The sequence below is a fragment of the Rana temporaria genome, chromosome 6, assembly GCF_905171775.1.
Source record: "Rana temporaria chromosome 6, aRanTem1.1, whole genome shotgun sequence".
Taxonomy (NCBI): Eukaryota; Metazoa; Chordata; class Amphibia; order Anura; family Ranidae; genus Rana; species Rana temporaria.
The window spans coordinates 113,658,632-113,670,649 of NC_053494.1; the positions used below are offsets into that span (position 1 = coordinate 113,658,632).

General features: G+C 42.6%; 1 protein-coding gene across 1 annotated transcript in view; it reads left to right on the forward strand.

Annotated features, from left to right (window-relative positions):
- The window catches only part of LOC120943719 (aldehyde oxidase-like), a 188,219-nt gene extending 177,031 nt beyond the window's left edge, over positions 1-11,188 (forward strand). Inside the window, exons 25-27 of the mRNA XM_040357194.1 lie at positions 3,181-3,246; positions 6,559-6,750; positions 10,680-11,188. Coding sequence (XP_040213128.1) covers positions 3,181-3,246; positions 6,559-6,750; positions 10,680-10,898 — 477 coding nt within the window. The 3' untranslated portion in view covers positions 10,899-11,188. The remainder of the gene's footprint in view (positions 1-3,180; positions 3,247-6,558; positions 6,751-10,679) is intronic.
- Positions 11,189-12,018: the final 830 nt, after the last annotated feature.

Genomic DNA, 12,018 nt, shown 5'->3' on the forward strand with positions numbered 1-12,018 from the left:
AAGTCAAGAGAATGGTCCGGGAAGACAAGAGAAGAGGTGATTACTCTTCACAGGAAGGGCAATGGCTATAAGAAGATTGCAAAGATGTTAAACATACCAAGAGACACCATAGGAAGCATCATTCGCAAATTCAAGGCAAAGGGCACTGTTGAAACGCTACCTGGTCGTGGCAGAAAGAAGATGCTGACTTCGACTGCTGTGCGCTACCTGAAGCGTAGAGTGGAGAAAAGTCCCCTTGTGACTGCTGAGGAGCTGAGAAAAGATTTGTCAGATGTGGGTACTGAAGTTTCTGCTCAGACAATACGGCGCACACTGCGTAATGAAGGCCTCCATGCCAGAACTCCCAGGCGCACCCCCTTGCTGTCTCCAAAGAATAAGAAGAGTCGACTGCAGTATGCAAAAATCATGTGGACAAACCACAGAAGTTTTGGGATTGTGTTCTGTGGACTGATGAAACAAAATTACAACTGTTTGGGCCCATGGATCAACGCTATGTTTGGAGGAGGAAGAACAAGGCCTATGATGAAAAGAACACCTTGCCTACTGTGAAGCATGGCGGGGGGTCAATCATGCTTTGGGGCTGTTTTGCTTCTGCAGGTACAGGGAAGCTTCAGCGTGTGCAAGGTACCATGAATTATCTTCAGTAACAGGAGATAGTGTATAACAATGTGATGCAGTCCGTCACAAACCTGAGGCTTGGGAGACGTTGGACCTTTCAACAGGACAATGATCCCAAGCATACCTCCAAGTCCACTAGAGCATGGTTGCAGATTAAAGGCTGGAACATTTTCGAGTGGCCATCGCAGTCACCAGACTTAAATCCGATTGAGAACCTCTGGTGGGACTTAAAGAAAGCAGTTGCAGTGCGCAAGCCTAAGAATGTGACTGAACTGGAGGCTTTTGCCCATGACGAATGGGCGAAGATACCCGTAGATCGCTGCAAGACACTTGTGTCAAGTTATGCTTCAAGTTTAAAAGCTGTTCTAACTGTAAAAGGATGTTGTACTAAGTACTAAGATTGAATGTCAACTGGGGGTTGAATAAAACTGATAATGATGTGAGCACAGAAAAGACATTTGTGGTTATTTCATTATCAATGATATGTTATATTTGTCTGACCTACACGTGCCTCTTTGATTTAATTGTAAGCAGGATGACAGAATGAACAAAATCAATGTCAAACTGGGCAAAACAATCAATTTCAGTGGGGGTTGAATAATTTTGAATACAACTGTATATATTCCCCTGCATATATACAGTATGTGTATATTCCCCTGCATATATGGGTATATGTGTGGTTGTGTGTGTATATATATATATATATATATATATATATATATATATATATATATATATATATATATATATTCTCCATCTTTCAACCTTCAAGTGTTCAACGTGTAGCACTACCCCTGTAGGAGCTGCTGGTTAGTTTTGGGTCTGCACGTTACCTCGTTCCTCGTTGTCTAGGGGTTGAGAGTCAGCAAAAAGTTCAATGTCCACAAGTTGTAGATCCTTTTCTTTAGCTTTTATTCTCAAACAACTTGTAGAGATAGAGGGGAAGGATCCGGGGAAGGTTCAGGCACACAAAACAGATCACTGGGAAATTGCTAAACTTCAAAGTCACACACATTTGCCACTTTCTCTTTAGTGGGTATTGCTCACCCGGATAGGCCCCTCTCACCTGGCCTAGCAGCCAGGATGATGTACGGACAAGGATAATCTCAGTCTCTGCCACAGACTGGTTGCAAGTTCAGATGAGGGATTCCAGAATCCTCTGCCACAGGATTTGACACCCGGAGACCCTGCCTTACAGTTCTAGAGCCTTTAAGCCAACCCGCACACTGTAAGGTATTGTACGCTACGGTGCATCCTTCAATAAGTTACCAGGCCTCTCCCAAAGTACCAGCCTTCCACTCGGTCCTTTCTGGGACAGGTCCTCCCCTGGCTTCCTCCATTGAGTGGCTTCCTCCCGCAGGACAGACAGCACAGGATCACCTTCATGGCGTAGGCCCCAGTCAGGGTAACTGGGCCTACCAGGCCGAAATGCAGCCTCGGGCCAGCATGGTCCCAAGGCTAAAAATCACACAACACATACCTCGCGCCAGGAGGGCCATGAGACGTAAAAGAGACCCGAAAAATGGCGTCCGCCCCTTAAGTATCCTTCCCCAGCATGCCCAGCGGGGAGACCACTCCCACTGGGCTGTTCCTGAGGGAAGACACCCAATACACCACATTGGCCTGTGGCTGTACCACCACCTACAGGCAAACAAAGGGAAATCCCTCCAGGCACAGCCATATCCGGAACAGAGGTTGATTTAGCCCCAATTAACAGAGTCTGAGCTAAACTACTAGCTCAGACACCCACAAAATTTGACATAGCGCCTGATCATTTGGAGCAGGGGGCGCTACAAACCTTTTCAGGAATACGCAAATTCATAAACATATTTTATTGAAAATAGATAGAGAAATTTTATTGCTGTGCTCCATCATTCTCCTATCATTAACCTGTCAAAAGAGCATTCTGCTGCCAATCCCTGAATGCTTGGGGTAAGTTATGAAATGGCAATGTTTCTATCTAGTATTCTAGATAGATTTTCTATAATATACATCAATGCTTCCATAATACACATTCTATATGGTGAAAGATGTATATTAAGACATGTAACTTCATGAACCTGGCACAATGCAACAAGTATGTTAAGGCAAACACTGCTGTCATAGAACCTCTTCTAATTGAAGCCTTGTGCTTCTCTACGAGTGTTACATAACTACAGGCATACCCCACTTTTAAGTACACAATGGGACCAGAGCATGTATGTAAAACGAAAATGTACTTAAAGTGAAACAATACATTTTTTCACTTCTAGGGTGTAGTGGGGGGTCAGGGACTGTAGTGGGGGTATCAGGAACTGTAGTTGAGGTCTCAGTGGCTGTAGTGGAGGTGTCAGGGGCACACTGGAACAGGGCGGGCTATGCTCTCTGAGCTTCAGCTCCTTCTACTGCGACTGCAAAATGTCTGTACAGTACTTGTAAGGCACTTTACATACACTCGCAGGTATGTCCTTACTCGCGAGTGTATGTAAAGTGAGTGTACTTAAAGCGGGGTATGCCTGTATAGTCTTTGGTGCCTCTACATGTCCTCAGCTGTCATTGTAAATTACTATCATTTCCCTACAGAATCTAAGAACTGATGTAGTGATTGATGTTGGATCCACTATGAATGAGGCTGGAGTTACTGAACAGGTTTGTAAAGAAATAAATATATAGTATATCTTCTAATTTGTATATATATATATTTGCTTGCTTTATGTTTTACCACTGCACCTATCTATATTTCTACATGAGGAAATATATTTATTTATTTTTTATTATAAATTTTACTGTGTCTGTGAAGGTTGTCATTTATCCCAGATCATGGTATACCTAATAGCAGCCAGTCACATTTAACTGGAGGCATTCTGTAATGTTGAAGATTGCTACTTATCCAAGTAGCTTCACTGAAGAATCTGCTTGGGTGGATGTCAAAACCTGTCACAACATTACAGAACAGGCCCAGTTAAATGGGATCAACTACTACTAAATATACAACTCACTGAATTTATATATTTTCTGTTTACAAGTTCTTTGTCATATAAAGGGAACTTCTACTTTACTTGGGCAAGGCAAAGTGACAGTTTTACTTATCAGCATGTACCAGAAGGGGTTAAAGAAAATGAAATATCCTCTGTGAGCAGATCCCCTGCTGATCAGAGCTGAACGGGACAGATGTCACATCCAAGTCTATTCAGTTTTTGCAGAGTGGACCCCGCTGAGCTCTATGGGCAACGGTGTATAAATGGATTCTACTGTCCGTTAACATTGGGCTTCCTTCAATCCGGTCTGCAAAAAGAGACCTGGTCAGGCTGGAGGTAGGCCGATGTGAACGGACACAAGGCTATTTACATCCGCCAGTAGGCTCCATGGACCTTCCCAATCAGGTCTGCCTGAAAAAGTAACAGGGTTGCCCGATCGAAAAGTACATGTGAAAAGGCTTATGGTGTCCTTGTTAAAGAAATGTTGCAACCTGTCAGAATTGTGTAATTACAGTAGATATGATATACTGTATGTGGATCACTTTGAAAAATCTGCAAAAATCATCTAATGCCGTGTACACACGATAGGTTAAACCGATGAGAATGGTCTGATGGACCGTTTTCATCGGTCAATACCGATCGTGTGTGGGCGCCATCGGTTATTTAACCATCAGTTAAAAAAAAAGCAAACTTGCTTTAAATTTAACCGATGGATTCCCAACCGATAGGTCAAAACCGATCGTTAGTAGGCACAACCATCGGTTAAAAATCCACGCAGGCTCAGAATCAAGTCTGCACATGCTTGGAAGCATTGAACTTCGTTTCTTCAGCACGTCGTTGTGTTTTACGTCACCGCGTTCTGACACGATCGTTTTTTTAACCGATAGTGTGTAGGCGCGACGGACCATCGGATGGACTGATGATGGTCCATCGGTCCGTTCTCATCGGATGGACTGATCGTGTGTACGCGGCATAAGAGTTGTGATCCATGCTCCCTCCACCCTCAGCTAAACTGAATAGTGGGTGAGGTTATCCAGCACTTTCTCTCACTTTCCATGAAGCCTGCCCAAACTATATTTTCTATGACCCCTCATCAATCTGCACTTGGTTAGAATAGGGTGTGCCAGTAGAATAATCAGTTAGTGGTGTTGGGGTATGGTTTATGTAAATAGAATAAAGAAAAGGCACAAGGTAAGTGTAGAGTCTGCAAAGTCATCACAGCAGAATTACTTCACATGTAATAAAACTTTCTGTTGATGTATGGTATAAACCTTCCCCTACTCCTAACTGAAAGGAGAACCTTTGATGTTCAGTATTTGTGTAGGAACCTACTTGATCTTTGCTTTAGTTATAACATGTGATGTTTCACCTACACAGCTACAACAAAACACAAATAAGGAGACTTGCGAGATGGTGGCTTTACCATGCAATCCCAGATCATGTCATTGACCAACTAGGGACATGGCCAATGTGGACATAACCATGTCTGGTCAATGATGTCATGGGGAATGTTATGGAAATTAGAGGGACTCACCCGCATTTCCTGTGTTTTTTTTGTTTTGTTTTTTCCCTTTGCGCTGGGTTTCCCTAGACATCCATACCAGACTCTCGTCAAGTTAAAGGGTCTGGTATATTATTTAGGAGAACCCCACAGCCCCCAGACATGTTATTTAAAGGGGTTGTAAAGGATTTTTCCCCCCCTAAATAGCTTCCTTTACCTTAGTGCAATCCTCCTTCACTTACCTCATCCTTCAATTTTGATTGTTCTTTTTAATGTTCTTATTTTTTCTGAGAAATTCTCACTTCCTGTTCTTCTGTCTGTAACAGAAGCTTGCGAGGCTTTCTCCCTGGTGTGGAGAAAGCCTCTTGAGGGGGGAGGGGGCGAGCAGGCGAGTCAGGACACTCTCTACTTTGCAGATAGAGAAAGGAGCTGTGTGTTAGTGGGCGTCCTGACACTCCTGCTCGCCTCCTCAAGAGGCTTTCTCCACACCAGGGATCACACAATGTGAAACATGTCAGCCACCTTTTTCCTGTTGTTCACTTCATTTTGACTGCATCGCTTTGGTTGTTTTTTGGATTTTATTTGTACAATAAAGACATCATTTTAAAGAGTGTGGCAGTCCAGGATTTTCTTCTATCACATGTCAGCACAGGACTGATCATTTGAGGAGAGCAGGCGGAGTTCCCAATAAAGACAAAAAAAAACTGACCACACTGTGCTCTCATCCCTAGCCTGGTCAGTTTTTATTAAGAAGACAGAGGTCCTGGCAGAAACACCAGGTAATTCACACAAAGAAAGCAATACAAATAGAACATAATTCGTTTTTATACAAGTACATGGTACAACAGACACATATATGAAGAATATGAAATGTTGGGATAACGTTCTTTAATGGGTAGACAGTCAGCAAAAAGTCTAACTTACATGCATGAAAATACAACAATGTATAAGTGGGAAGGTGGCCATAGATAGCTCAAAATTCATCCTGTTCAGCAGGGACCAGACAAATTTCCATCCATGTGTGGCCACTGCAGTTAAACACAAGTTGATGTACTGATCGACTTCTGTTTAAGCACTCTTTTGGATAAAAGCCAATGGCTGCAGCACTGATCTGTGTATTTTGACAGTGGGAGAGTTTCACTGCTGTCAGAATACAATAGTGCACCAGGGAGGATTCCCTCATCCACCTCAAATGTGTGGATGGGGGAATCAGTTCAGTTTCTTTTTTTTTTTTTGTTCAGCCCGCTGGTGGAATGAAAAAACAGAACCATGTATGGCCATAGTGTGGTACTTTCCCCTCTTGTTACTCCTGCTGTGGGTGGTCAGTTCTCTATCGCTTGTTTCGGTGAACAATGTAGAAATGTTTGGGGGACGTTTGTAAAGACATGCTATCCCTTATGTCACATTTTATGTATACGTACAGTACACATCTTGAACTGTTCAGTAGATCTAATAACTGCTTTTATATGTGATATTTTATAGGTCAAAAATGCAATAAACCGAGGACTTGGGATTTACATAAATGAAGATTTGAAGTATGTGATGCCATCATCTCCCACTAATGGAGAACAGACCAACCAAGCAGCTGCTGTGAGCAGTAAATATATGCCTGAACAGCTCAACGTCTCTCTACTACCGTCATCTCCCAACCCAAATGTCAAATGTTCTCCCAAGGCAAGTTGAAAGGAGAATTAAGGAAATCAAAGAGAATGTTACAAAAAAACAATGGCAGAGAACCCTAAAGCCCTGTACACACGATCGGATATCTGATGGAATCTAATCTGATGGATTTTTTCATCCGATATCCGATGAAGCTCACTTTCATCAGTTTTGCCTACACACCATCGGTTAAAAATCCGATCGTGTCTAACGCGGTGACGTAAAACACAACGAGGTGCTGAGAAAAATTAAGTTCAATGCTTCCGAGCATGCGTCGACTTGATTCTGAGCATGCATGGATTTTAGACCGATGGATTTCCCCACAGGCGATCGTTTTTTTCTATCGGTTTTTTAACCATAAGAAAAATTTAAAACAGGTTCTATTTTTTTTCACCGATGGATAAAAAACTGATGGGGCCCACACACGATCGGTTCGTCCGATGAAAACGGTCCATCGGTCTGTTTTCATCAGACGAACCGATCGTGTGTACATGGCTTTAGATGGAGCTGAACACTATTTCCAGTCAAAGATGTAATTTGTGGTGAAGATGAATAGGTTCAGCTTGGCTGCCCTGAAACTCGAATTCAACCCAGGAAATTGGAAGCTTCTTTTGAAGGCTTTTCATCTGGGGGTTTGCTTTGTAATGAATTAGTGCCCATCAGTACAGTCCCATTAGTGCAGCCTCATCAGTGCAGCCTCATCAGTGCCCATCAGTGCAGCCTCATCAGTGCCCATCAGTGCAGTCCCATCAGTGCAGCTTATCAGTTCTGTCTCATCAGTGCAGTATATCAGTGCCCATCAGTGCAGTATATCAGTGCCCATCAGTGCAGTGTACCATTGCCCATCAGTGCAGCGTATCATTGCCCGTCAGTGCAGCATACCATTGCCCGTCAGTGCAGCATACCATTGCCCGTCAGTGCAGCGTACCATTGCCCCTCAGTGCAGCGTATCATTTCCCATCAGTGCAGCATATTATTTCCCATACGTGCTTCATCAGTGGCCAGCAATACATCAGGGAGGAATCAGGAGGATCTGCCAGCGGGATGACACAGAATGGGGAAATCCCGCTGAGACGCGGCTTGTATATGAATAGCCGCTGCTGTCAAAGTCCCACCTCCTAGACTGAATACTCTAATAGACAGCACACTGGTCCAATTTCGGTCCAGGAGGCGGGACTTTGTTTGACAGCGGCCAGCTATTCATACACAAGCCACGACTCAGCGGGAGATCTCCGCTCTGTGTCATCGGGCTGCCCGATCCTTCTGACAGTTTTCTGGCTGATCGCTTCTGGCAGAAGCTGTGCAGCATTTTGTACAGGACATCAGAGTGTCCTGGGGGCAGGAAGCCCCCTCTCCAGGCCACTCTGATGGCCGCACCGCTTCTGCCCGTAGCGATCAGCCAGGAAACTGTCAGCCCTGCTCCACACAGGCAAGTTTACATTTTGAGGGCTGTGTGTGTGGACATCTTGTCCCCCCCATGCGGACGCCCATGCTTGAGTCATGGACCTCATCTGCTTCTGCATCTCCTAGTCTTGTCCTTTGTTTACACTGGAAGATCATCCCTGTTTTTACCAGCAGCACTTCACTCTGCTGTCAGTGTATCAAGAAATGTAGGCACTCCTGAAAAACAAAGCACAGCGAGAAAAGAGGTCTGATGATTACACAAGGAGAATGGCAGGATTGAGCTATCAGTTTTCAATTTATGAATGAAAGCTACTACTGTAGCTTTCATTTATGAGAATTACTGTTATGTGTAAATGAAAAAACAAAAATGGTGAATGCTTAGTTCTGCAGTGCTGTGTATGACCGGCACTGCGAAAATTACTCTCAGGTACCACTGTGCACGGTAATGGCTGTGAACCAAGTCATCCAAGGATATAAGTCATCCAAGGTGTATAAAACTGATCTAAGTGGCTCTGTACATATTGTGATTGGTCATCACAGCAATCACACGGTACAGCAATCATGTGATTGGTCATCAACTAAGGTGAATATATATATGCATATATCATTCTGCCACAGTACAGCTTTCCACTGCAAGAAAATGAAGTAAAAGTATTAATAGGTCTTGTGTGTTGACTGCTCTATTTTATTAAATAACATTATTTCATCAGACTAGATTCCTTTATATGCTTGTTGATAGGTATCAGGTTTATATGGATGAACTATGGTAGGCATCACGCGCAGAAACTTTAAAAGTACTTAATAAATATGGTTTGGTGGGCTAAGGGACTAACTGGCTTCTTATAATAATTGAGACTACAAGTTCCAGTTCCATTACAAATTAATGGCACCCCTGCATGTCTCCTAAAGAAACAGTGTTTCTGTGTGGGTCAGGAATGTGCGAGATTTTGGACACGTTCCCGGTCAGTACATATGTAAACCTAGCCTTAGTTACCATCCCTGTGCTGCCCACTTTAGACTATTGGGATATTTTTTTAAACACCCTTTTGTCCCCCTATCCTATTGCAATCGCCGACACATACCCAAGTATGACTGAGGACCTTGAGAACCATGGGGAAGGTATTTTAGTGGTCCCAGTATCACTGGAATATCAGTTGTATCTCTGCTAATCAATTTATTTTACTACTAAATGCAAACAAACTAAAGATAAATACAGCAGTTGAACCTTTGCTCAATTTAAAAGCTTTACAATTAAAAGACTAACTTTTCTTGCTAATAAAATCAATGGCAGGCATCTTGAAGTTTTTGCGTTTAGGCAGGACCTTTGCTCCTAGTATGTTAAAATGGAGTACTGCATGTGTATTTTATTTTACTACTTACAAACAAGAAGTCACGCCCAGGGCCGCCATCAGGAATTATGGGGCCCCTTACACAGCTTCAGGCATGGGCCCCCTGGAGAAGAGAACCGGGGGGGGGGGGGTGCTGCCGCCTGAAATTGAGAACCGGGGAGGCTGCCACGAATTGAGAAGCGGGGGCCTTTACAAAAAAATAAGAAATAAAGAAAAATATATATATATATAAAAAAGGGGGGTAGCCATCCGGGGCCCTGGGGACCTCTGGCTGGGCCCTTTAATAAAAAGAAAAAAGGGAAAAAAAATATATATAAAATATATATATTTAAATGTATTTATTTTTAAAAAGGGGGGTTGCCATCTGGGGACCTCTGAGCCCTTTACTAAAATATATATATATTTTAAAAAATAAAAAATAAATAAAATAATATAAAAAATAAATAAAAAAAATATAAAAAAAGGGGGGGTTGCCCTCTGGGCCCTAATAATAATAATAATAATAATAATAATAATAAAAAAAATATATATATATATATATATATATATATATATATATATATATATATATATATATATATAAAAAAAAAATTATAATAAAGGGGGGTTGTCATCCAGGGCCCTGGGGACCTCCAGACCCCTAAAAAAAAAATGGCCCTTTAATAAAAAAAAAAAAAAAAATATATTAAAAAAAATATATATTTTTTTATAAAAAATAAATAAAAAAAAGGGGGGTTGTCATCTGGGGCCCTGTGGGCATCCGGGCCCCTGGGGACCTCTGGGCCCCTTACAGGTGTACTGCCTGTACCCCCCTGATGGCGGCCCTGGTCACGCCTAATGTGTCAATTAGGTCCAATATGTTAGCAAGCACACAGCAGAAGGCCAAAACTCCTTGCTCAAAGCCTGAATAACAAGACTGTCATAAATCGCAGTGATAAGACAGCAACATAACCCCATTTCAGCCATATAGCAATGTGCAAAGGCAGTAAACCATAATTAAGTATAAAATGTCATATTTCATTGTTCTGTATCCTCTAAAAAACGTATTGAATTAAACCGCATCATGCTGTATAAGTTTGCAATAAGTAACTACAATCATACAATAACCTAAGTGTGATATAACGAACCTATTTTGTTATGTTGTGTGCGTGTTACAAATCTTACTTATCTCAGTCTTGTGTTTTTGTTTAGGCTCTAGAAGATCTGTCACTCTTTCTCGGCTCGTCTGTGTTCTTCGCCATAAAGGATGCTATACTGGCTGCCCGAAAACACATTGGCCTACCTGGAACTATTTTACTTCCCATCCCTGCCAGGCCTCAACATATCCGGATGGCGTGCGGCAATCACCTTATAGAATCACAACAGATGGCAAACACGCAAGAATCGACTGTTCACACAGCAGAAACTTGATGTCCAATATTAATTCACTAGAGTAGCAATTAGCATTGAAGGGCTCACTAAGAGACACTTACAAATCAACAGACCTCAAAAGGTGCTGTAGCTGATGGAAATATACAGTATACGAGAAAATACTTTAGTACAGGAAGGGTGGGGATTCAGAGATTAATATTTTGATGGAAATGCAAAAATCGAATGCTGGCAAATTTTGTAAGAAGATTGTAAATTGTAAATGTCACTCGCACAAAATGGTGAAAGAACGGACTAAGTGAAAATGCAGAATAAAACTTGTATGCATGTGGGTGGTGACAGGTGCCTGATTTCCCTAGGATGCTGCAGTATTAAAAGGTAATGTGCCCTAGTGATAAAATTAGAATGGTGAACTGCCGCGCTTCCTACTTTTATGAAGAATTAAGTGCTGGTGTGCTGTACTTTAACCACTTAAGGACCGCCTAACGCCGATATACGTTGGCAGAATGGCACGGCTGGGCACAGGCACGTACAGATACATCGCCTTAAAGAGCCCAGCCGTGGGGAGCGCACACGACCCGGTTCGAAGCTCTGTGACCGCGGGACCCGCGGACCCAATCGCCGCCGCTGTCCCACGATCGGTCACAGAAGCTGAAGAACGGGGAGAGGTGCGTGTAAACACACCTTCCCCATTCTTCACTGTGGCAATGTCAGTGATCGTCTGTTCCCTGATATAGGGAACAACGTTCAATGACGTCACAAGTCCAGCCCCGCCCCCCCTACAGTTAGAAACACACATGAGGTCACACTTAACCCCTTCAACGCCCCCTAGTGGTTAACACCTAAACTGCAATTGTTATTTGTCATTTAATCAGTGCATTTTTATAGCACTTTTCGCTGTGAAAATGACAATGGTCCCAAAAATGTGTCAAAATTGTCCGATGTGTCCACCATAATGTTGCAGTCACAAAAAAAAAAAAACGCTGATCGCCGCCATTGGTAGTAAAAAAATAAAATATTAATAAAAATGCCGTAAAACTATCCCCTATTTTGTAAACGCTATTAGGTAGATTCACAGACAATCGCCTAAACTTGCGGCGGCGTAGCTTAGCGAGTTTAGGCTACGCCGCCGTAAGTAAGCTAGGCAAGTACATGATTCTCA